This window comes from Fistularia commersonii, chromosome 27 (assembly GCF_037954325.1).
Source record: "Fistularia commersonii isolate RoL2024-O1a breed Wild chromosome 27, RoL_Fcom_v1.0, whole genome shotgun sequence".
Classification (NCBI taxonomy): domain Eukaryota; kingdom Metazoa; phylum Chordata; class Actinopteri; order Syngnathiformes; family Fistulariidae; genus Fistularia; species Fistularia commersonii.
The window spans coordinates 1042520-1069155 of record NC_141310.1 but is presented as its reverse complement, the minus strand read 5'-3'; the positions used below and the strand labels follow the sequence as shown (position 1 = coordinate 1069155).

At 37.5% G+C, this 26636-nt stretch overlaps 2 protein-coding genes across 5 annotated transcripts in view; one reads left to right on the top strand and one right to left on the bottom strand.

Moving 5' to 3' along the window:
- Positions 1-20090, top strand: part of apba2b (amyloid beta (A4) precursor protein-binding, family A, member 2b) — a 53774-nt gene extending 33684 nt beyond the window's left edge. For 3 of the 4 annotated variants that reach the window (XM_086174736.1, XM_086174732.1, XM_086174733.1), the window contains 11 exons: positions 1870-1950; positions 5567-5606; positions 6384-6529; positions 10376-10411; positions 11938-12024; positions 13190-13375; positions 14542-14721; positions 16052-16264; positions 16344-16463; positions 18026-18166; positions 18808-20090. In XM_086174736.1, coding sequence (XP_086030862.1) covers positions 1870-1950; positions 5567-5606; positions 6384-6529; positions 10376-10411; positions 11938-12024; positions 13190-13375; positions 14542-14721; positions 16052-16264; positions 16344-16463; positions 18026-18166; positions 18808-18879 — 1302 coding nt within the window. In that variant the 3' untranslated portion in view covers positions 18880-20090. The remainder of the gene's footprint in view (positions 1-1869; positions 1951-5566; positions 5607-6383; positions 6530-10375; positions 10412-11937; positions 12025-13189; positions 13376-14541; positions 14722-16051; positions 16265-16343; positions 16464-18025; positions 18167-18807) is intronic. The other variant, XM_086174735.1, reaches the window with a different exon arrangement.
- A 248-nt stretch (positions 20091-20338) lies between these two features.
- sord (sorbitol dehydrogenase) lies at positions 20339-25400 on the bottom strand. The gene is made up of 10 exons (XM_086174737.1): positions 25145-25400; positions 24245-24347; positions 24120-24153; positions 23388-23552; positions 23075-23234; positions 22828-22946; positions 22330-22395; positions 22052-22230; positions 21253-21374; positions 20339-21126 (listed from the first exon to the last, which is right to left on the bottom strand). Exons 2-10 carry the CDS (start codon positions 24296-24298, stop codon positions 20952-20954), a joined length of 1074 nt encoding a protein of 357 aa, XP_086030863.1. The 5' UTR covers positions 24299-24347; positions 25145-25400; the 3' UTR covers positions 20339-20951.
- Between the last annotated feature and the right edge of the window lie 1236 nt (positions 25401-26636).

The window sequence follows — 26636 nt, the reverse complement described above, 5'->3', positions numbered from 1 at the left end:
AATTGCGCCATAACTTATATGTCACAAATCTACATGTATGATTGAAGCATTTATTTCAGAAAATAACAAAGCATTAAGTTTAGTAATTAGTAGTACATTAATTACATATTACATATATATTAGTAGTAATTCTGTTGTAGTCTAAAGCCAGTATATTCCCATGTACTCATTCAGGGACTCACAAATGGGCAATAGGACCACTTGAAAAGCTGGAAGGTGGCTAATATGCACCTTTTTTTACTCCACAGCAAAAATTGGATATGATATTCAAATTTGAGGCTAGCATCTTAGATTAGCTACAAATGAAATATTGCTCATCTTAAAATGTATCCCCTCTCTCCTGTTACCTTAATTCTATCCTCTCATGTGTGCCTTAAAATGCAGACTGACAATCCCATCTTACAAAACATAAATGGAAAGAAACTGAGGTAAATCATTCACGACTGATATTGCATTATGGATTTTGAGGAAATTGTAGCAAATTATATATTTCACTTTAATTTTGTCACCTTATTTTTAATCTACAGTGTCTTTCATATGCCACATTGTAAGAATTTTACCTCTTTCATGCCAGTATGTGTTGAGTTAAAATATTGATTTTCATTCAATATTTACAGACAACCCCCCAGCCTAAATGCATAAATCTATTTGATAAGAATAAGATTAGATATATGATAATAAAACTGTGTGCAGTGGTTAGTGCTTCCGCCTTACAGCATGAAGCACCCTTGTCCTGCAGGACCCTTTCTTTCCACAGTCCAAAAACACAGAGATGGTTAATTGGAATAAATTGCCTAGATGCGTGAGTGAGAGTGAATGGTTGTTTGTTGCTATATGTGCCCCTGTGATCATTGGGTGAAGCTGCCTCTTGCCCAATGACAGCTGAGTTAGGCTCCAGCGACCGCGCAAGCCAAAGTGCAGGATAAGTCTTATAGATGGTGGATGGAAATCTTACTACATATTAATGCATATAATGAGATTTTTTTGAAGTACAAAAGTGTGTGTACTAAGGTACTGACTTATTTCAGTTCCAGGCAGATTGAACATGGTATATGTCTTTTAATGTTTTAACTCCTCATCCTTATCCAAAAAGGGACATTTATGTATAAGACTTAATTTCAAGTAGAGTGTTTTATGTGCAAAGTAAAAAAGGAATATTCAGGAGTGCAATGTAACTCTGATGTTGAGATTCCCTGCTGGTTGCTCTCAAGGTCAAAGTCAGCTATATTGTCAATTTCTCCACATTTACTAGACATACAGACAAACTATCCCATGGTGACCTGAAATTAACAAAATAATAATAATAATAAAAGGCACATGAAACAGTAACATGCACAATACACTTCTCGTCCTTTCGGCTTTCCCCTTCAGGGGTCGCCACAGCGGATCAACCCTCTCCATCTAACCCTATTCTCTGTATCTTCCTCTCTCACACCAACTACCTTCATATCCTCTCTCACTACGTCCATAAATCTTCTCTTTGGTCGTCCTCGAGACCTCCTGCCTGTCAGCTGCAATTCTTGCATCGGTCTACCAATATATTCACTATCCCTCCTCTGTCCATGACCCAACCATCTCAGTCTGGCTTCTCTGACCTTCTCTCCAAAACATCTAACATGTGCCAACATGTAACATGCACAATAGACATTAAACATTAATTATTAAACTATAAAGTGCACTTAATAAATGAAAAGAAATCCATATTGACATTCAGCAGCATAAGCTGAGAGATGAATTCATGTCACATTCCTCTTTTCTCCAGGTTTTCTGGCTATTTCGATGCATCCCACACATTTTAATAAACAACCAAAACATAATTTTACATTGTCAATATGTTGTCCTCATGTATGTTATTCGTTCACCTGCTAGATGAGCAACGGAGCAGAGAAGCCAAGAAAACAGCAGCGCTCTGACCTTAATGTTCCCTTGGAGAACAACAATGCGCCAGAGGTAAAATTGTTTTCTGCTTTACATGATCTATTATAGTGGAGCAGATATTATTGCAGTCACTTAACAATATGGATAAGGCCATTTATATGTGTGTGTTTGTGTGTGTATGTGTGTGTGTGTGTGTGTGTGTGTATGTGTGTGTGTGTGTGTGTGTGTGTGTGCCTGTGCCTGTGCCTGTGCCTGTGCATGTGCGTGTGCGTGTGTGTGGCGAAACGCATGCAATTGTCCTAATAAGTAGTTGCATAATTACAAACCCAGCTCATGCCCTCTGCCTGCTGCACAATCATGTGTTTGTAAAAAACAATTAGCAAATTGTTTTTTCTAATTCATGAGAGCTGTATTTCACTCAGATGTGTGCATTTGCTCAGTAGATATGAAATGAATATAAACAGGTTTTGATGTAAACCAAGGAGATTCCATGATGTATAACACACTGCATGATGTTTTTTAATGTTACTATTCTGCCAATGAATTATTCAGTTTTATATATTGATATTCACCTCCCACATTAATATGAATGTTATGGTGGAGCTCCTGCCTTTCCTAAATATACCTTATTTCTCTGTCCATGCAATATTATTTTTTTTTTGTCTTTAGGTGGATATGTCATGTTTATACTGATGTTCTGTCTTTCTATGTGACTTGTGAATGTCAGAGGTGTCATGTATTATCAACAAATGAATCTATGATTCCAATACTGAAGTAGACTATCCCAAAATTGAACTCTTAATATTTGAGTGTCAGTCACCCTACTTTGTGTTTGACTTTCTGCATGGTTTTATAAATAAGAATGCTCTTGTAATTTTTGTTGTCCATGGCTCCTAAAATGTCTTCCAACAAGGCCTCATTCAGAGATTGATCTAGATTCCAAAAAATTCTGATTTTCGGTTTTAGTGGAGTCAATTCATACAATGTGAACTTAATCCTTAACTGGTTGAATAGGTAACTGAAGAATCCACCTTATTTTAGTGTAAGCCAATTTCTAACGTCTATCAATCATTCTTCGTCTTCTTCTTTCAGCTTTTCCCTTCAGCGGTTGCCACAGCGAATCAACTTTCTCCATCTTACCCTATTCTCTGTATCCTCCTCTCTCACACCAACTACCTTCATATCTTTTCTCACTACGTCCATAAATCTTCTCTTTGGTCTTCCTCTAGACCTCTTGCCTGGCAGCTCCAATATCAGCATCGGATATATTCACCATATTCATCACCAATATATTCTCTATCCCTCCTTTGTACATGACCGAACCATCTCAGTCTGGCTTCTCTGACCTTCTCTCCACAACATCTAACATGTGCTGTTCTTTGATAGGCTAATTCCTTATCCTATCCATCCTGATCACTCCCAAAGAAAACCTCAACATCTTCATATCTGCAACTTCTAGTTCTGCCTCCTGTCTTTTTGTCATTGTAACACTTTTCTCCTACCATTCCAACCTGCTTCACCTCTTTTCCAAACTCTCTGTTGCTCTGGAGTGTTGATCTCAAGTACCTGAAATCCTCCAGCTTCTTGATCTCCTCTCCCTGTAGCCTCACCGTTCCCCCCGCGTTCCTCTCATTCACACACATATATTCTGTCTTGCTGCGACTAACCTTCATTTCACTCCTTTCCAGAGCATACCTCCACCTCTCTAGATTCTCCTCTACCTGTATTGTGTTCTCACCACAGATCAATCATCGTGGTCCATGCAGATGCCTGTCTTACCTCATCTGTCAGTCTGTCCATCACCATTGCAAACAAGAAGGGGCTCAGAGCTCATCCCTGATGGAGTCCCACCTCCACCTCGAACTTCTCTGTTACCTCCTACAGCACTCCGTACCACTAACTCACAGCTAGCATCCATGTCCTGCACCAGTTTAACATACTTCTCTGCCCCTCCAGACTTCCTTATACAATACCAGAGCTCCTCTCTTAGCACCCTGCAATTCTGCACATCCCCTTCTTAAAAATAGGCACAATCACACCTCGTTTCCATTCTTCAGGCATCGTCTTCCTCTCTAAGATTCTGTTTAATAATCTAGTCAGAAACTCTACCACTGCCTCACCGAGACACTCCCACACCTCCACAGGTACATCATCAGGACCAACTGCCTTTCCACTCTTCATCCTCTTCAATGCTTTCCTCACTTCACTTTTACTAATTCATGCTACTTTGTGGTCTACAATAGTCACGTCTTCTACCCTTGTCTCTCTTTCATTTTCCACATTCATCAGCTCTTCAAAGTACTCTTTCCATCTTCCCATCACTCTTCTAGCATCTGGCAATACATTTCCCTCTCTATCCTTAATCACCCGGACCTGATGCACATCCTTTCCATCATTATTTTTCTGTTTTGCCCACCTGTATAGATCATTCTCACCCTCCTTACTATCCAACCAAGCATACAAGCCATCGTACGCCCATTGTTTTGCCTTTGCTACCTCTATCTTTACCTTACATTGTATCACCCCGGACTCCACTATCCCACTTTGTCTTTACTGACCGCTTTCTCTGTATTTACTCCTGCACTTCCTAATTCCACCACCAAGTCTCCTTATCTACTTTCCTTCCGGATGACACACCAAGTACTCTTCTACAGTCATCCTACAAACCACCATCCTATGCTGTCTGGTTACACTCTCACCTACAACTACTTTGCAGTCACCGATCTCTTTCAGGTTACCTCGTCTATACAAGATGTAGTCTACCTGCGTGCTCCTGCCTCCACTCGTATAAGTTACCCTATGTTCCTGTTTTTTTCTTGAAAAAGGTGTTCACTACAGCCATTTCCATCCTTTTTGCGAAGTCTACCACCATCTGTCCCTCTGTGCTCCTATTATGTATGCCAAATCTGCCCATCACTTCTTCATCCCCTCTATTGCTTACACTAACGTACCCAATGAAGTCTGCACCAATTACCTCTCTCTCATCTCTGATTATATTCTGCATCACTTCATCTAACTCATCCCTGAACTTCTCCCTCTCCTTTAACTCACATCCCACCTGTGGGGCATAGCCACTAACAACACTGAACATCACACCTTCAATTTCCAGTTTCAGACTCATAAGTCTATCTGACATTCTTTTCACTTCCAGAACATTCCTAACAAAGTCCTCCTTCAAGATAACTCCTTCTCCATTTCTCTTCTTGTCAGTATCATAATAGCACAACTGAAAGCCTGCTCCTAAGCTTCTAGCCTTACTACCTTTCCACCTGGTCTCCTGGACACACAGTATATCCCCCTTCCTTCCCTACATCATGTCGACCAACTCGCTACCTTTTCCTGTAATAGTCCTGATATTCAAAGTCCCTACTCTCAGTCCCAGGCTCTTTCCTTTCCTCCTCTCTCTCTGCTTCCGAACACGCACTCCTCCTCTTCTTCTTGTTCTTCGACCCTACAGTAGCCCAATTTCCACTGGTACCCTGTAGGTCATCAGTACCAATGGCGGTCGTTGTTAACCCGGTCCCTGACCGATCTGGTATGATATGGTTATTGTTGACTCGCATCTTTGGTTTTGGCAAAGGTTTTACGCCGGATGCCCTTCCTGACGCAACCCTCTGCATTTATCCGGGCTTGGGACCGGCTCAGAGAGACACTGCTCTATCAATCATATTCTGCTTTTGTTTTACAGCCGTCGAAAAAGGTTGCATCGTTCCCCAGCTTTGTCGATGGTAAGTTTATCTGTTCGAACACCTGTTCATTCATTTTTTTATGGCACGGAGTGATTCCAAGGTTTGCTGTGCCTTCATTCTGTCATTTTGTAGCCCAGGTATATGACTTCCAGTGCTCTTTTCCTGCTTCTGAGCAAATGCTACGCACAACGATGTGTGAGGGGTTAAGCTGTTCATTTGCTCCCTCTGACAATAGATGTGTATCGTGTCACTGAATGTGTGTGTGAGAATCCGTATCTGTGTATCACACACAAACTAATCTCAGCAAAACCGTACCCTCATCAGCTCAAGACCAGTGACTGACTCACTCATCCTGTAAACACCTTCTCTCTGTCTCTACAACAACAAGCACACTATCAGGAGAGATTATAATATGTAGCAACCCCCGTCAATATAACTGTAATGTGTCCAAAAAAAAAAAAAATCTCAGCCACTTACCCAATTACTGTAAATTGTAATAATTTATCTGTATATATGTTCATAACTGTGCAATATTTCATAACAGCTACATGTACAATATTTTTTCATACTCTTGTGCAATCCTTATCTTTCGCTTGTTACTTAAGACCTTAAGACACTTTATAGTTAATTTGTATTTCTTATTCCCCCTTTTCCTTTTTTTTTTTACTGTTTATACAATTTTCTACTATCATTTATTATTGTTTTTCTTGTTGTAACTCTGGCACAACAATTTCCTTCGGGATAAATAAAGTCGTTCTTATTCTTCAAGTGAGTCTCTATTTTAATCACAATCTTGTCTGTCTCTCCCTGGCTTAGTTCCAGGACCCTGTGAGCCGGAAGACCTGATTGACGGAATAATTTTTGCTGCTAACTACCTGGGGTCCACTCAGTTGCTTTCTGAGAGGAACCCTTCCAAGAATATACGCATGATGCAGGCACAAGAGGCTGTCAGCAGGGTCAAGGTACTCCAAAACACACCCACAAGGAGGCAAAATATCCAACAGCCAGAATCATGTATAAGAACTTTTATCTTCAAAGTTATGATGCTACCTATTATTGTTAATCAGCTGTTGGGTTTGTAGGGCAGTCTGCTGATCCAAATGAAGCCTTTTTCAATTAGAATTTGTAGGTTTATGGGTGTCAAAAATTCTTTGTGATATTCTTTTTTTCTTGTATTTCTATGTGTATGAATCTACAGCAGCAAACTGTCAGGCTTGTATGAAACATCAAACTAAATCATGAACTGCATCAATGCAGGACATAACATCAGCAAGAGTATTGTCTCAATCAATATAGATGTATTATTACTTTATGAAGACTCAAAGTAGCAGCTCACGCAGTCTTCTGATGTGCTCACAAATACTAGGATCTTAAGACACACAATTCATTTTAATGTGATAATAGTTGCAGACCTCTGTGTTTGAATGAATGATTCAAACTTCAAATCCCACAGTCAAATCCTTTTTTAAATGATCAAATTGGCTTTATTTTACAAATCTGAATTCAGCGTGTATTTTGGGTGAATAAAAGATATAAAGCCATAAAGAACAGAATGCAGAGACTTGATCATTTTAAATCTGTATTTATTTTAAGCATTGCTAAGATGTTTTATTTAATGTTCAAGCCGATTAACTTTGTTTTTTTTGCTTATTTATTTGATGTAAATGTAATTCAATTCAAATCAAATGTGGCCTTCAAAATGTTCAGCAAGGGACAGATAGGGACATTTACTCTGTGATTTTATAAATTTGTAATTGCACATCTTCCTCTAACAACCCTCTGTAATCATGACAAAAAGGTCACTTCTTGAGAAGCTTTACAAGCAGAATGCTTCTCTCTACTTGCTAGATATTTACCTTCAGTAGCCAAACTGCTGAAATATAGTTGAGAAAAGTCTAGAATGCAGGAAAGCCAGTCTAATTTCTGCACTATTGGCACAATGGGACTACACTAAAGTTAAGTCAAATAAGGCCTGATTTTTTTTTTGTCGCATCAAATCACAGCACACTTATCTCATGACACTATATTTGCAGATTGATGTGATATTGTACATTTGATATTGTTTTCTTTTTCTTTAAATCTAAACTCTCTGCAATTGCATTGTCATTAGTTTTTGGGTATTCCAGTTTTTCAGTGTCTGCATATCCCTTTTATGACTTAAAAAATACAGGAAATGCTATGCTTTGGATAATAATCCTATAATTAAGGCACAAATAATGTTTCATTTTCATTATTGATCATTCTCTTTATTTTTTCAATTAAACCTAAATGGTTTATAAGATAAGAAAATGGTAATATCAATAGGAGTACTTAAAACTATAGTATGCTAACTTTACTTGTATAATAGCCTCATTGTATGTTTAAGTTATGGGACTGCTGTTGCTATTATGTTGCCACCTATTTTCGCCTTAATTTCATCCTAGTCCCCTTTTCTTATATGATAATTAAATATCAATTCCTTATATAGGCAACGTTCAAATAGCTTATACAAGAGGCTCTCTCATCTTTTTTCAGCCAATTTACTCCATGGAGATAGTTTAATACATTTTTGTTTTTCAGAATCAATGTTTTATGACGTACTTTTAACTGAATTGAGTATCTATCAAATATTTGTGTACATATTTGAAAACAACATGGCTGTCATAATATATCCAGTCTTACTTCAAATAACAATTTAGAAGAGAGACTTTGATTGTTGTATTCAGATATATGTCGGGCATAACATCAACTGAATAAGACCACTGGATGTAAACCATCAATGAAGCATGAGCAGAAGACAACTGCTGAGCAGTACTGAGATAGCAGTGAGGAATTCAGTGTCTTGCACTACAACTCTTTGACAGGTTAGCAGGAGCCGGGGATTGAACCAGAAACGTTAGGTTCCAAAGACAATCTAACCCCCTGAACCACACTGACCCGTCATCACACATCCATTATTTGGATAAAAAATGTGTAATGATGGATGAAGCTACAATGGATTTTACAGCATTTAAAGGAAAGAGGAAAGATCTAGTTGAAGGGCAAGTCTTTGGCACACCACTGCCATTTTTACATTTTATTTTTTCATTACATCTGAATTCATTTTTCTTGCATTGCTCATTAATTATATATTGCTGCTCATATCATGTATCTTAGACACAAAGACAAATGGAGAACAGGCACAGATGGTTTAGCCTAAAAGTTTTTTGTAGTCAAAACATATCATAATGTAAAATGGTTGGGTAATCATTGCAATGTGGGAGAATACAGTTTTTATATCTGTAATTATCTTTTTTTTGCTGCACATAGTTACACACATTTATTTAGTTACATTGTCAACATTGCAACTACAAGTGTCTCATAAGCTGTCTAAATACCTGACCTGAAGTGTTGAAATATTGTCTACGCTGTACATAGATATCTGATAGATGAGTGAAATTAGTGAATATTTATTTGATTTAGGAAAGGTCTTCTTTTCCACTTTCTTTGAGGGTAACATCTAGCATAATTTCAGTGTGTAGCTCGAGTGCTTTCAGCTAAAATAAACAAGGAATACTCAAAACATTTTGCAGTGTATGGTTAAAGTCAAAATATATACAAACACAAGTAGATCACTCAGGAGATAGAAATGACAGCTTTCATTGACTTCACTCCACCTCCATCAGCAACATAATGTGCTATTTATATATTATGCCAGGTAAGCTGTGGAAAGTTAACTGCAGATATTTTCCTGAAATGAGGAGTATTTGGTGTAATATTAATGTTGCGTCATCCCCTACTCACTCACTCTCCTGCTGTCTGTGTCCTTGTGCAACTCCTCAGAAATGCAATATAATTTGCAAAATCCTTGCACTTTTGTATAGGACCAATCTTTGCATTTCACATGACAGTGTTTAAGTATTACAAATACACATTCTCTGTCTGAAACTTAGTAAGGGACAAAATAATGCACTCTGATTGACAGTTGATGAAGAATAATTTGTTTAGCTTGAATCACCCAAAGACATGTTCATGTCATGTCATGACATGACATTGTTAAAAGCACACCAAGAGATGGACAATTTTCCAAGATCCCAAGATGCAGCACAAAGTTTGAATTACTAATGAAGTAATCAAAAACATTCACTCCTTGAAACCACTGATATGCTGAGCAAAGCTGTTAATTACACGTACATAAATATGACTCTTTTTTACATGAGTGTATTTGATTAATTTGTTTTTGGCGTTTTCTGCTACCTTTTAGTTGAGTTAGTGTTGGAAATTGTTTCCTAGCTTCTTCCTAACCTTGACCTATCCCTCACCAATAAAACATTTCTCAGCATTGTTTTCTTAAAAGCCTCTCTTGTTGATAAAAGCGTCTATAGAAAATAGTTTCACAATTCATATTTAGACAGCAGTAAAACATGAAGAGCATCAACAGCAATAATTAAAATACTTGTGTGCTTCTTCAAATTACTGTTAGTATGTATATATATGTGATAATCATTACTACTGCAGCAATGTGAACTTTATAAATTTAGTTCTCTTTCTCTTTCTCTTTCTCTTTCTCTTTCTCTTTCTCTTTCTCTTTCTCTTTCTCTTTCTCTCTCTCTCTTTCTCCCAAACACACTCTCACAAAGAAACATACAGACATACTCACACTTACGCTCTGTCTTTCACTCCTGTGAGTGGACAAGAGGACAGCTGCAGTTTGATTTGTGTCTATACTGTCCCTTTTATTTACCTCCTTATTTCTTTTCCCTTTTCCTCCTGTTTTTTATCTACTTAATTTTTTGATCCTGTATCTGCTGACCTTGTTTCATCACAACGCCCACCTGCCTGCCTGCCAGAGGGTACAGAAGGCTGCCAAATTCAAGAAAAAGGCGGTGTGTAATTAATATAGCCAAATGAAGACCATTTGGCCACTTCCGTGCTCTTTTTTTCCTTTTTGTTTATGTGTTGTTCTGTGTACCCCTCCCATTTGTGTACTGAACATTTTTCATAGCCTTTAATTTGTTAAGAAACCTTGTATTAAGTATTCTCAAACTAATACAAATATACTGTCAGTGAGCCTTAAATTGAGCATGGGAGTTTAACTTGAGCCTTGTTTCTCTTTCTAAAATGAGAGCAATGTAGACAATTGCTGACTTTTTTATTTCATTGAATATTATTTTGTACTTCTTCTTTCTGGTTGATGGAAAGCGCTTACAAATAAGAAATAAATGTATTATTATTTTTTGTTCTTGTTGTTTTATCATAAGATAGTTGTTTTGGGAAGGAAAACAGTAATTCATGCAAATATAACAGCAAAGGGACATGTGTTTAAAACAAGGCCAATTTTCTTATGAAGTAGCGAGTCAGAGGGATACTAGCCTTTAAAGAAAAAGTCAACTTTATCGTTAATTATTTTTCACGCATACAGATGATTGACACAGAGCAGTAGTGAAACAAATTGTAAATATCACAGACAACAAATTATGATAAAGGTAACAATATTTTGACTAGGTACATAGTCTTGAAGCTCAGCACAAAAATATTTTAAAATGAATTTCATCAATCATTTAATCAAAAACCAGCTTTACACAACTGACAATTTCATACTTAATTCCAACAAGCTGAACTCTGACTGACTGTACTTCTTGCTGACAAGACTGCATAGAACAGTGGAATATCATACATCCTGACCCATTTCGTTGAATGCTGTTTCCATATGCATGCGAAAATCTAGAAGGTCATTCGGTGCGTTAAATGCACTTTGGGAAACAAACCTCTGATGAATGAGAAATTCACACCATCACAATTTTTTGTTTTTGATTTGAAAGGTAAATGCATATAACATGAATTATTTACGTAATTATTTTGAAGACAAATATACATAACAATATCCATGAATGCTTTTTATATCAATTATTCATCACTCAATGCATGACATATTTTATTATAACCAAATTTGCACAGTGTTTTCAAAACTTTTTCCTTTGGAACTTTTTGGGACCTGTTAATTCAAGTAAATAAGATATAATTTTACTGTGTTAGTGTGTTGAATTGTATGATTAGTCCGTTCTGAAATGCCGTTGTTCTCATTGGCATTACAGCCAGCTGGTGAGATTGTAGTGTAAAGCTGTTTCTTTTCTGTGCCAGCTCACTATTCTTGTGCCAGATCAGGTGATGTATACTGATGTCACTTCCAAACGCTTTCCTTTTTTTAGTTTTCCATCACACTTTCAGATTCGACAGCCCATTCAGCTTATCAGCACTGTGCTTGGACTGTAACCTCTACATGCATGCGGATTATTTATTAGCTTTGAAATGTAGACTACAACTTCTCTGCAAGAGATACTGTGCAAACAAACATTCGTGACTCATGCTCATAAAAGAAATTTTGACCAACTCTTTTCTCAACCCTTACTAGAGTGCAGATGAAGATTCCCAAATCCTCACTGAGGTGGATCTTTTCATCTCAACTCAGCGGATCAAAGTCCTTAATGCAGACTCACAGGTGAGACCCAGCAAGCACGTTTTGCTTCACATATCTCCAATTGCTACTTGTAAACCATCTCGGCTACCTTCTTCAGATGCATGGTGTTTTAAAGTTTTTTTTTTGATAGCATCTCTATTTCAGACAGACATATTCTGATCCAACAGAATCACACAGTGGACTGCAAAGCATTTGTTTTGTTTAATGGCTTGATGTCACTGTCATATCCTATTTTACAAAAAATGTAGCAAAAACAAAAGAAATGTGTAACCTATGAGTTTGCACGCTGGAGTACTACAGCATGCACTGTGCCAGGAGGTGTATTTGATTTAAGCGCATATATTTTCTGTGCTAATGTGTGAAATCCCACCTAATAATTTCGTTAGATCAAGAGGTATCTTCAACTTTCTCTCAACTTTGCTTTTTACATAAGTGATGGTTTTAAACTATGCTGAACACTATTTTTCGATGTGCTGTGCCAAGGTTCTCTGTTCTCTGAGGAAAAGCAGAAACAATTTTTGGGTGTAGCAGCATAAATAGCAAAAACTATTTTGACTATGTATGATATACTGTATAAGAGCCTGCAACTGGCTGTCTGAGAAGGCAATCAGCTTGTATGCCTCCACTTGGCAGATCCTGGCATGTTACAGCACATAATTTCAAAAGAAATGTGTTTTCTGTGTACCTTTGATTCGCATGTGCTGAACATTTGACAGTATAGCCAAAATTCAAAAAATGAATGATTCAATCAAAGGTTTGCTTGAGCGCCCCTGATAGATAATGCCTTCATCTCATACCCCTCAGGGTTTTGAGCCTTAACACCCAGTTGAAATTACAAGATCTATAACCATTAAACTGTTATTGTGTTGCCATACTGTATATCATAATTCATCGGAAAGTTCGGATGTCTTTTTTTTTTCCTTATTTCATGGGCTTCTACTTGGAGTCGCCTAATAAACCTTTCCACATATTTGATATGCTGATGTCATTTCTGACTCAAAATCACTGATGATATCAACATTATTACATTTTCTCATCTTCACTTCTTCATATTCCAGTAAATCACAATGGTCATTGCAAGGATATTTCTTTTTGTTTTGGTTTGGTTTCATTCTGTTTGTTATATGTGATTCTACATAATCATAATTACATTTTTTTAATGTAACTATGTATTATTGGCTATTAGGAAACCATGATGGACAATGCACTCCGGACCATTTCTTACATTGCTGACATTGGAAACATTGTGGTCTTGATGGCAAGACGCCGAATGCCACGCACAGCATCCCAGGACTGCATTGAAACAACACCAGGGGCACCTGAGGCAAAGAAGCAATACAAGATGATTTGCCATGTCTTCGAATCAGAGGATGTAAGTGGGAATTCATCTAATTAGTGGTTCGTTGTGGATAGCATGGTGGTGCATTGGTCAGCACTCTCACCTCAAAGCAAGTAGGTTCCTAGTTCCTGGTAATCCATGCTAGTTGGAGCGTTCTAGATTATTCCATGCCTGTGTGGCTGTTGTTTGATTTCTCCAGCTTCTTTCCATAGATTTTTCAAAAATCTCCAGGTTATCTGAAGACTCACAATTGTCTCTCCGCGTGAACTTCAGTCTCTACAGTACATGTGACATATGTGGCCCTGTGATTGACTGGCCGTTGGTTCAGTGCATACCTCATCTCTTGCAAGTGCTGTCTAGCTCCTAAATAAACAAAATGAAAAAATAGCTGGGGCACGGTGGCACGGTTGTTAGCCCTTTGGACTCAGAGCACAAGATCCTGAGTTCAAAGTCTGTGGACTTTTCTGTGTGGAGGTTTGCATGGTTGCATGGTCTGCGTGGGTTTCTTTGGTTTCCTCCCTCAGTCCAAAAACATGCATCGGGCTAATTGGGAAAATCGTCATGATGTGTGACTGACAGAGCGAATAGTTGTCCGTATATGTGGCCCTGCAACTGACTGGTGACCTGTCCAGGGTTTACTCCACCTCTCGCCCGATGGCAGCTGGGATAGGCTCCAGCATCCTCTGCGACCCTGAATAGGAGAAGCGGTAGACAATGGATAGATGGATGGATGGATGAAAAAAATAGCCTATTACTGTATCAAACTGACGTAAAATGAGATGTAACCACAGACATTCTTCTTTCTTTTTCAAGGAAGATTCCAAGGCAATTGGTGAGTGCGAGAGTGTGTGCTAAGCACTGTAAAGCTGTACTCAAAACTGTTTTTGTGTCAAGTTTTTAAAGGCCAGACAATTGTATTAGAACCACGAGGACACTCGTCTATCTACTTTTCATTTTTTACAAGTCCATAAAGATTTGTGTCTAAATTATTTTTCTACTATCATATCTTTGAAATTCCAATGAAATTATGTCAGTTCATTAAAAGGGAAAACGTTGTGAAGCATTGAAGAACATAGTATGTCCATCCTCTATCTTTACTGTTTCAGATGACAGGATTTTTGCTGATGAAGTCTTTTACTTTCTTTTACCTTATAAGCTTGTTTCCTGTGTATCATTTTCGTTTTTGTATTTGTATAAAGGCTCAGCTCATCGCTCAGTCCATTGGTCAGGCGTTCAGCGTGGCTTATCAGGAGTTTTTGAGAGCCAATGGCATCAACCCTGAGGACCTGAGCCAAAAAGAGTACAGTGACATTATCAACACCCAGGAGATGTACAATGATGACCTAATTCACTTCTCCAACTCTGACAACTGCAAAGAGGTTAGTTCATTCAATAATAGATGTTTTTTTTTAATGTTCATCTTTTGGCAGTTACATTTTTTAAAACTTTGACAGAAATTTGAGAATCAGCACATTCTGACATACAACAGATTACAGATACAGATGTTAGACTAAAATTTACTCCGAGTACATGAACTGCAGCTCTTTTCCACCCGGGCATTTCCAACTGAGCTAACATTGTGCCCTTCAGGAACATTGCTTAAGGCTATTCAGAACTAAGTGAACATTTTGTGCCAAACAAGAGGAGAGGCTTCAGTAAACAGCCTCCATACAACTGCTGTTTTAATACACATGTATAATTTTGTTGGACTGTCTTCGGGTGATATATCCTCTGATTGAAGAGACCTGAAATTAAATCCTCTTTCAAATTTTTGAGCTTGAAAATTAGATTTCTGTCATAAATGGTTGTTTATTTAGTAAGTGTTACATTGTAATTGTTACATTATAATTGTTTGATTATTTGTCTACTCTGTATATCTAATTAAAATGTTTAGAAGTATAATTTGGATCACAGGACACATCCATTTAATCACATGGTGTTGACCAACACTCTGGTGAATATTAGGAGTGTAAAACACACCATATATATGCAGTGAAAATCAATGAATATGTGCATGATGATTCAAAAAGAATGAAGGAAGAACTATTTTCATCTCTCTTGGAGGATGCATTTATGTTTGGGTGAAATATAATACTTATGCCTCCAGCAACAATGATTTCATGTTTAATTGGACTGGTCATATTCCTAAGATGAAGGTGAGAGAAATGACCTCAGTTAATTACTCAGACAAACAGCATAAGATGTCAGAAGGCTTTTTTCAGCAGCTGCAAAGAAATAAAAAAAAGTGAAAGGACAATAGCAACAGTCTAAACAACTGAAATTAGCAGTTTATGCAGCTCCTGTCACTCTGCAGACAGCAAAGTAAGAATTTCATTGTCTCAGGGAAACATGTGTCCTTGCTGTGCTATGACAATGAACAATGAATCCCTCAGATAGAGATTGAAGTTGTTGGAATATTTTTTAACAAATATATGACAAGGTTATGGAAAAAGGACTTAGTTGAATAGTTATTATCAAGCAGACCTTCTTTGACTCTGTGCTTACCTAGAAAGGCCTCTGAACCTACTCTTTGTCTAAACTGTTTTTGCATATCTGTTCCATTACCTAAATGTACCCTAAAATGTAAGTTGTTTTTTTTTCAGACTAAAAATATTGTTACTGTTGAGAAGAAATATGCATAAAGCAGAGGAAACCTTATAGAAGGTTTCATTTTTGGTTTCCCCTCTCCCATTTTTCTCCTTTCCACAGCTGCAGCTGGAGAAGAGTAAAGGGGAGATTCTTGGTGTGGTGATCGTTGAGTCTGGCTGGGGCTCCATTCTCCCAACAGTTATCTTAGCCAACATGATGAATGGTGGACCAGCAGCACGCTCTGGCAAGCTCAGCATTGGAGACCAGATCATGTCCATCAATAACACCAGTCTTGTCGGACTGCCGCTTGCCACCTGTCAGGGAATAATCAAGGTACAGATAGAATCACACGAGAATGTGGTAAAACAAAAGCAAAAATTGTGCTAATTTTTTATGGCTTTATGTTTTAAAGGGCTTGAAGAACCAGGTTCAGGTGAAAATGAACATAGTCAGCTGTCCTCCTGTTACCACAGTCCTCATCAAGAGACCTGATCTAAAATATCAGCTGGGCTTCAGTGTACAGAATGGCATTGTAAGTGACATTTGATTCTTTCTTTGAGTGTGCGTGTAAAGGTGCTTTATCCAATCCACTAATCGCCATTTATTTGAAGCAGCATTTACACAGAATACAGCCAGGCGATATATTAACAACATCGCATCTACAATAAAAAGGCAACTACAGTAATAAAGTTTTATCACCAATTTGAAAGTTCTCATGAGAGCTGAAAATTATCTGGAACACTGGTTAATTTTATAAGAAAGTAAAGCAAAATGACACCCAAATGGAGTAAATTAATTTTAAAGCACATAATAGATGTTAAACTGATTGGTGCTTTCAGGATGAGTCTTTGAGTAATGAAGGAATCAAGATCAAAAACTATGTTTTTCCCTTGTGATTTTGGAGTTCGTCAAGCAAAACTACCCATCTTTTTTAAGTTCTTAAACCATGAAACAAACAGGTTGAAGAAAAACAGGGGTTTCACTATAAGAGTTTTAATGAATGGAAATGGTGAAGCTAAGCATAAATTTCTGCTGCCGACTTTCGCAATGCTCATACCACATATGAAGCGATGATAAAATGTTGAACTGTAAGTTAAGTTGATGATACCTATGAAAAAAATCTCAGCAGATTTATTAGTGTGATCTGAAGCAGGATCCATCTCAATATTATAAACTACTAAAAATAATTATTTCAGTCATTTATTTTCAGGAAATCATACATTACAAAGCAAAAACATGCAATAATAGAATCCTGTCTTGTGTCTTTGAAACTCCTTCTTATCACATTCTACATTATTTTTTGGTCATCTATTTTTTTCCTGCTTAATTCCTTGATTGTTGTGGCATACTGTTTGAAAAGCAATGCTGTTATCCTCTATGATTTTATATAACAGTAACAGTAAGTAGTTTCATTGATAGATTTTAAAGAAATAAAAAAATTCAAGATTCACAAAGCTTTTTGTCCATAATTTGAGGAATATTTCTGGGTCTTACAAACAATGCATATACCTATTACCAGTAAGTTTTCTGCTCAGTCAAAAGAAACAAAAACAGTTGTTCTATTCCAGCAGGGGGAGGGTTGTGTTTTTAGTGTGCTTGTTTTCCCCATGTCTACGTGGTTTCCCCCCACAGTCCAAAACCATCCAAAGGGTCGATTGGAGACCCAAAATTCCCAATTGTGTGAATTAGACAGTGAATGGTTGTTTGTCTCTTCATTTGGCACTGATTGGACTCATGATAGCATGATAGCATCCCAGCAACCTTGGGTCCATGATAAGCGGTAGGTAATAAATGAATGAATGTTTTAATATGCCAGATTTACTTTATGGATGAGGTACACAATTGTGGCTTGAGGTATACTTGGTATTGTGTCGCACAAGCACACCAATGGGGTCTGTATACAAGCCGTTGTATAATACTTTGGCATACTGCTCATTATGTATGTTACTGTTATAAGTCAGTCAATATCTAACTCCCTTATAATGGTGCGCTATGTTGACCTTCTCTTCACAAAAGGTTTCATTTACAATTGAAGCATGTGTTCCATATTACACCTTAATAACACAACAATATTTTTCTGTTTTTATTATGAAGATATGCAGCCTGATGCGGGGAGGCATCGCAGAGCGAGGAGGGGTCCGTGTGGGCCACAGGATTATAGAAATCAATGGACAGAGTGTGGTGGCCACAGCACATGAGAAGATTGTCCAGGCCCTCTCAAACTCTGTTGGCGAGGTTAAATGACTCACACTTGCACATGCAAAGTACAACACAAAAAAATAGCTTGTTTCAAAATTACTCAGTTCAAAAGGTATTAGATGTGATGAATAACTGATGCTTGTAAAGATGGTTGCAGAGCAAGATATAATTAAGAGGATAGAAAACTCCTTTTACAGAGCATACAATGTGACCTGGTTGTACTGTGTGACCTGTTATGCTCTTCATCTCACTATTCCTTGTATGTAGGTGACTATACTGAGTAATTTGATCTTCTGTGAAACAGATATTGCTGGCTAACCTGGCTAACGAATTTTTTAAGTCGGCAGGGAAAAAATGTAAACATGCAATTTGCAAATGGCAATTTTGCCTCTCAATAGATAGGATCATCAAAATGTTCCTTAAATTACATATATGACGTTTCAAAGAAAGTTCTTGAAAGTGTAGTTTGTCTTTAACTGGTTGATGACTATTTCCAATTCACATCGTACTTCACATCGTACTTAACATAAAATCCTCTCATAGAAAGGTGACAAAAGCAATCTTTCATTTGAGACCAGGATGGCATCTTCCCATCTTCTACTGTAAGAACTTTCTTGTGGAAATTCAGATGAATCTTTTATTATACTGAAATTATGCTTTCTTCTCCCCCCAAACAGATTCACATGAAGACGATGCCTGCAGCTATGTTCAGACTTCTTACAGGACAAGAGACCCCCATGTACATATAAGCACTGGCAGGGATATCCCATCATTATTTCAGATATTTACCATATCTTTATTGTTTAATCTTAATGAGCAGTTATCCTTGTATGAATTTCTTTCCTAACTGAACAGATGAACAAAGTCTGTGCAGTTTTTTGGTTTGTTCATTCGTTTTTTTGTCTTGCTTGTGGTTTTTGGTATCATTCTAGTGAGATTCCAGTATGGACTAATGGTAAAGCATCAAAATTTATATTTTTTTTATATATTCACATAATGCAATATTATACTTCTACTATACTTCTTGTATAGCTTCATTTTTTCTTGTTTATTTATTTCTTATGTAAATATGTATTTTGCTAATTTTTGACAGACAGCAATGGAGAGGGAGTAGCCACAGCTACAATGTAAATAATTAGTGAGTCATACTGTTGATTTGAAAGCTGACATTGCCGGCAAAAATAAAACTGGAAAAGGTGAATGACTTACCTTCTTAAACGGATGGATTTAAAGACGCTGAGTGGATATAATTATAATTATAATTATAAGTGAATCAAACAAATGCTTGCAGCGGAGGTTTTAAGGGTTGAAGCGCCCTATGCTCTTGATGTACTTCACTTATGGCAATAGTTCAATCGCTGAATGGAGTGTTTTCTAAATCACATGTACAAACAGTTACACAAATAAATAATATAACCACTAATATGCATTAATTATTCTTTTGATCCCCGCAACCCTGAGTGCAGGATAAGCGGCAGACAATGGATATTCTTTTGATATCAGTCACGTGTATGAAAAATGACGTTTCTGTTACATGCTTCTCTAATGTATGTTGATTGTTCCTGACTGAAACTCATGCCTACGAGTGGATTGTGAATGTAACTGTCTTGTGCGAGGTGTTCATTGCCATAAGCAGTATTACAATGTCTGTACATAAACAGAACCTCGTATTGTATTGTGCTCTTGTAAAAAGTAAGACCCACAGGTTCAGTGATTGAAAACATCCCACTTGTATGTTGATGTAGAGTCTGGAGAGGAGAACTGTGAATCACAACACTGTGACAGAAAAAGCTGTGCCACAGAACAATGGCTTTACACTGTTTTCATTTTTATCCATACTAGACCTATCTGTGTGCATGCCTCATTAATTAGTATCAAGTCATTGTGGCAAGATGATGAACTTCAGAGCTAAACCTGGCTGGTTTGTTGGGGTGGATCAAATTAAAATCTTAAAACCCAAGTTAATGTGTTGTAATAGTGTGTCATTCAAAAATAATGCTTTCATGATTAAACTCAAGCTGGACTGAGCGACTTTCCCTGGCTGTGAAGAATCCTTGACTAAAAAATGGGAATTAAGTTGTCTTTATTTTTTGAAGGGATAACTGTTTATATTGCAGAAATGGGGCTAGTTTGTATGTGATATATGTCTTCACGAGACAATAGTCAAGCCTACTTGTAAAAAAGAAAAATACAAAAAATACAAGCATGAAAGTTTTCACCTCTATTCACCGAATTTCAAACAGTACAGTGAAAGAGTACATTGAAATCATTATTGCATTACCTTACTTTGTTAAGACAATATAATATTTTTTGCAAACTGATTGGAAATTGAGTCCTTTAAAACACTTGAGATTTCAAATGACATGTGTAGTTTGATATACTTTAATATCATTGAAAGATGGGTGGATTTCTTACAAAACAAGAAGCTAAGACAAATACGGAATATAATGTGCGAAGCAAAAGAAAACAAGAATTGCTGTCAAAAGGTAAAACTGATTGTGAAGCACAGGCTGAAATGGAAAATTAAAAATGTTTTCTTTTCAATAATTTAATTTTTCTTTTCTGAATGTGCCGGTGAGTGAATTAAAAATGAATTGAATTAAAATTTGAACAAGTAGCCAATTACTAGTAGTACAATTTATTAAAGTATTGCTTACTGAACAAGGTCAAGTATCAATCTTACCACTTAACTTATTTAATCTGATGTCTATCGCATCTCAAACTCTTAAGCAACAAGCAGTGTGTAGGCAATCTTGTTTTCATTGGTTTTACTCTTTAGGCTGTATATACTATCTTGATTTCAATGTCGCGTTTCCTGTGTTTAACTTTCACAGGAATTCTGGTCATTCGGATCACATTTTAACATGATCTTAATCCCAAGACCCTGACGTGTGGTCTCAAAGGCAGTCACGGCCTGCTCCAGGGGAAACCGGTGGGTCACCAGGGGCTTCACATTTACTTTGCCAGATGCCAACATAGCTATAGCCATTGGCCATCTGCAACACAGTAACAGAAAACAGTTTATTAACAAGTTCACTCTTCAGCTGCTCTGAGTGGGACAGACATTTTAGAGATGTGGAATGAAAGAGAATTCATGCTGATTTATATGGAAGAATTATTACGTGTTGCAGTAGCGGAAGACCCCTCGAATGTCGATTTCCCTTATGGCAGCACTGACAAGAGGAATGGTAGTCATCTCTGAGCCTAGACCCACCAACACAACCACACCTCCTGAATGAGTGGCCTGACAATTGACAAAAAAAACAACAGAAGTATAATTTATGGTTACTGGGTTGTTCTGTGAACACATTCAGGTACAATTGTATAACAGTGAAAATTGTACTCAAATACTATACCATTCAATACCATTTTAAAAATAAGAACATGCCACTCGAAAAACATTCAAGTACAAGCAAAATTCAAATGTTGCTGGCAATATCATCTAAAAGCGGGATAAATAGAACACTTAATGAGTTTTAAACCCTTCCATAAACTGCTCTTTTCAAGTTTAGTCTCTAACTTGTCAATAAACAATGACAAACAAAATGATAATGGATCAGAAAGCTTGACATTAAAACGGTTGCTATGGCTCAGTACGAGGCACTCTTTTTGCAGTTCAAAGGCTTTTATGAATTTCCCTTAAAAGTCCAAAAACAAGCTCTCATCCTTTTATGTTCTTGGCTTAGTTTGTTTTTATCACAAATATAATGTCTGGACAAGGTCCACAGAAAAATAATATAAACCACAATAAAAAAGAATTTATAAAGAACTATATCAGGAGTGCATTAGTCTTTGAAGCTCAAGTCCTGCGATTTTATCAAGATTATGTCAAGATGAGAAACATGATTTGAGTCTTAACAAGCTCTCCTCTCTGCTTGATTTGATCTTTTTACAAATCTCAAAGTCAGCATAGTTACATACATAAATGGCGGTTTGGATGCTGCTCTCAACGCCAGTACATTCAATTGTGATGTGAGGCTGCGCTCCCAGCATGTCCTCTATATTCTTGGCCAGCTGCTGGGGTCCATCCCCTCTTTTGACTGACAGGACAAAGTCAGTACCCAACTCCTTGGCCACTTTCAACCGCTCTGGTAATAGATCTACGTTTGACAAATGTGCATTGGAAACAATTATCACATTGGAGGAAAACAATGATCATCATTTTCCTTCAGAGAAATGTTCAGAGTTTTTTGTAATACCAGTGATGATAACTTGTGAGGCTCCCATTGCCTTTGCCACCAACATACAGACCAACCCTATAGGACCTAAAGGAGAGTAAAACATCATTTAGGCATGAAATCTAGCAATTTGACATATTTAGATGTTTATAAAATGCAAATATGACTATAGTCTTTGTCACAGCTATGACACTAATACTATCGTTGATCAGTCAGTTTAGCTTGTGCTGTACAAGCACATTCCTGTTGGAAAAGGTCAGCTTGTTCATTAGATGTTACAAATGTTCGTGAACTTGTTTTAAAAAAAAAGAAAGCATAGGTTGAATATTAATCAGATTTAGATGTTCTAATTGCATCAAGCTTCCTTTTTTTAAATTCAGAATGAGATAAGCTTTTCTGGGTGTGTTAGATTCCATTCTAGCCCAGACAAGTCACTTGACTGAAACCAATGGCTTGTATTACCTTGCACCCATGCAACATACCCACCAAAGTCTTTCACTGAATTTTGTTGATTTATACCTGCACCACAGATGAGAACAGTGCTGCCAAGGGTTACGTTGGCCCTCCGACAGGCATGAATACCCACAGACAGAGGTTCGATCAGTGCTCCCTCCTCAAATGTCACGTTATCAGGCAACCTGTATAAGAAAAAAAAACACACAGAGAGGCCAGAGAAAAGAGGAAGTAAGCAAGTTTAAGCAAGAGGTATACTGTTATGTTAGAGGATACACTTGGGTAATTTACTGAACAAAGCCAGCAGTATTACTTGTAACAGAAGTTGGCACAGTGTTTGTAGTATCTACACAAGTTTCCATCATCAGGCGGTGTGGCACAGAAGAAGAGGGTAGGAGACAAATTGTAGCGCCCTTGTTTGAAGAACTCATCCATATCTTGGGGGACACCTGGCTCAATCGCAACCCTGTCACCTGGAAAATAAAGGCTCACTTTCACAGAACTGAATGAGCTTGTATACAGTACTCTGTTTTTACTCTTTGCACTTCATACAGTCCATCAAAGCAATAACTTGCATTAAATATTCCCAAATTATGGAAAAACTGCACCAAACTTTTCTCTCTTACCTACTTTAAGATGCTTGACTGCAGAACCAACCTTCACCACTCGTCCAGATGCTTCATGTCCAAGCACCATGGGTTTGGTGACCACAAAATCTCCAATGCGACCATGCTGCCAGTAATGAACATCTGAGCCACAGATTCCAACTGAATGCATCTGAAGCAAAACCTCTAAATAAAACAACACAGACGATAAAAACAGTGAGAATGAAAGGTCCGATTAGCCAAACATTTTCCAAATGTCATGTAGAAAGACAAAACAGGTGACCATGAGTTCTTTTTTAACCAACTTTGAATACTATATTCTTCACTTGCGAGAATTTATTCCCTGCTTTTTTATCCATCATGAATGAACCTTGGCCATTGGCAGCGTCCAAGGAGTTGAGGATACAGTGCCTCCTTTAGCAACACTTAAGCTGTGAAACGAGCTATGAACTCAAACCTGGAACTTTCGATTACAACACGAACACCCTTTTAATGAATCTGAATTCTTGTATGTTCATTATGAAACATTTTGGCAGTTTAAAGGAAAGCCATTCTTGGAAGTGAGCTTTATTCAAAAATAATTTCTAAATTTGACTGGACACCTGTTTTGAATTCAGTTCTGCAACTTAAAAAAATGTTTGCCACACAGAACATCATAGTATACTAAATATTTGTGGCAGCAATCTGACAAGTGGAAACTAAGCACGAGTATATTCCAGGAGAAAATGTATTTTTGGTTAATGCTTTTGGTACCATTAGATCCTGGCTCAGGGATGGGACGATTTTCCTGAGGAAAAAACAAAAATGTTCCAGTCAATTCACCTCTCAGAGATCACAGTTAGTAATCATATTTAAACAAAGGTATGTCTTTTTCCTACCAGCCTGAGGTCTCCTTTAGATTGAAGTACGACAGACAGGTTCTCCTGCTCCATGACAGATTCAGCTGTTAGCCAAATGAAGATCCTCGTGAACCCTGGGAAACTGATGGCAGCGATGATCATCAGTAATTATAGTTATACGACAGTTTTACAGCCTATAAGATATACGGTCAATACTTTTTATAAAAAACCTAATATGTGATAGTTTGGTGGCATTTGTGTGCCCCTTAAAAAAACAACTACCAGAAACTGATGCTTGATCAGACACAAGCGGCTCAGGCGGATGGCTCCTCCTCACAGCACCGCTCAGCTCATGTTTATTTGTAAAAAAAAAAAAAAAAAAACAACCCACACAGCAGCTTTATCGCCCAGCACGGGAGTTGGACGCGTTAGGGGATGGCTACAATCTGTTGCCTGGAATATTTAATGTTGAAAGTTAACTTTAGGGCAGATATGAGTGAGCCGTACCATGCTTTTATTTTGATAGGGTAAAGAGGAAAGCAACAGTTATGTAAAGAAAATGACTTGACTGACTGGGTGGGTGTGTTTAATGGTGACAATGGATAAAGCCGATTTTGTTGTTGTTTTCAACCAAACGGCCGAGCACCATGCACAAAGTTTTGATTTAAATGTGCAGTCCTAGTGTGTGATTTTTCAAGTTGTTTCAGTCAAAATATGATCATTTCAAATTAACAGTACAGTATTTCTTCTTTTCTCATTTGGCAACACTAGCATGGCATTGATGCCTGCACATAACCGGAAATATTAAGTTGAAACGTAATCTCCACTAATATTAACAAAATAAAACTACGGATTTTGAGCCGCTTCACGATTGGTGTAAAGTCAAAGATATATATTTAAAAACATTCGTGAAAGATAAAAAAAAAAAATCCAGCTCACCGGTATTGTTGCCACCTTAATCGGGTTTCTAAAAGATGCGCCCAGCTACCCCTCACCTGGACCTCCTTTCAACAAGTGTGATTCATTGCCGAATATAATTTTTCAGACGATATGGCTGCGCTTATGCTTCTTCTTCAACGAGATTTTAAAGCTCGTTGCACTCGGAGAGTAGTTTCACCACAGAAAAATACGTTTTTCTATTTGGAATTGGTTTAGAGAGAGAAGTACGGTGGTCCCTTGCTCTACCTCTGTGGGGACAGTACCTGCTAAATTACGACAGACTTCAACGATAAAATGGGGCGGTGCTACAACAAAGAATGTGATTGGCTAAACAAATACTCGGCATAGTCCATTTTGATACTGGAGGGGGGGGAATGTTGCGTTCCGCACCGACAGCATATATGCAGCCTCTACCACTTTGGCACGCTCTACTTCATTTTATGGACCCGGGTCACTTAGACTCGCTCACTGAAGGAAACCGGCACACTTGGGTCAAAGTTCCCCCCCCACACACACACATGCACACACTCACACACTTAAATACATAAATAATTAAACACGGCACAGTCCTACAGTAGTCTATGGCAATGATGGAGGTCTGCTGTCAATTTTAAGCATAACACAACTATATTTTGTTGTTGTATACTGTGTTACTAGTACGTACGACTGTTATTAATAACCATCTGCATGGCACATATATTAAATATACCAGTTTTTATTGGGTTAATGGAGGCCTCAGCAGAGGAGCTGCTGAGTCCTCCATTAACCCAATAAAGCAGGACAATTAGGAAGAAAGGAGGGCGAGAGTTTTAAAACTCAAAACTGACAGGATCTAAAAGGTCAATCAACACACATGTTCAGGTTAAAAATTCAAATGATTAACCCTGATGACTCAGTAACAGGCCAGCTCTACTCTTGCGCCAGCATGGGAAACTTTGAGTATGGATGATCAAACTTCTGTGTCCTCAGAGAATGTTGCTATTCATCTGAAACTGCCTCGCCACAGTCTAAAATATTTCTCCACTAAACAATTTTCATATGAACTCAAGTAATTAAAAAGTAATGCTACATTGGATTGTACAGAAGATTTGTCATGTCTTGTCTAATGGTACTGTGATCTGCAACAGATGGACGATATCGAGACAAGATCGAGGATAGTAAGGATCTAACATGAAAATGTACAATTGTTTACTCTGGTTTATTCAATTAAAGACACAGAAAATACAATACTAACAGCACATCTTGCTGATTTGGAGCTTGGGAACAACTGCCTATGTAATAACTAGTAACTGGAATGTCTTGGCAAATTAAATTATTTTCTTTGCATGTATTGTATCTGGTCTTTAAATGTGTCAAAACCGTATGTAACCCTTGAGGACCTTGGGTGATAAACTTTCTTGTCCGGGTCACTTTATAAAGCACTGCCAATTTAAAAATATCATCAATATTATATGAGTCGCATGACCACGTACTTTAAAATAATTAGGAGTAG

Coding starts and splice junctions, on each gene's coding strand:
- sord (XM_086174737.1), bottom strand. CDS start 24,298: ATGGAGCAGGAGAACCTGTCTGTCGTACTTCAATCTAAAGGAGACCTC. Junction 23,553..24,119: donor CCCTGAGCCAGGATCTAATG/GTACCAAAAGCA, acceptor TGTTTTATTTAG/AGGTTTTGCTTCAGATGCAT. Junction 22,396..22,827: donor TGTTCTCATCTGTGGTGCAG/GTATAAATCAAC, acceptor ACTCTCCTTTAG/GTCCTATAGGGTTGGTCTGT.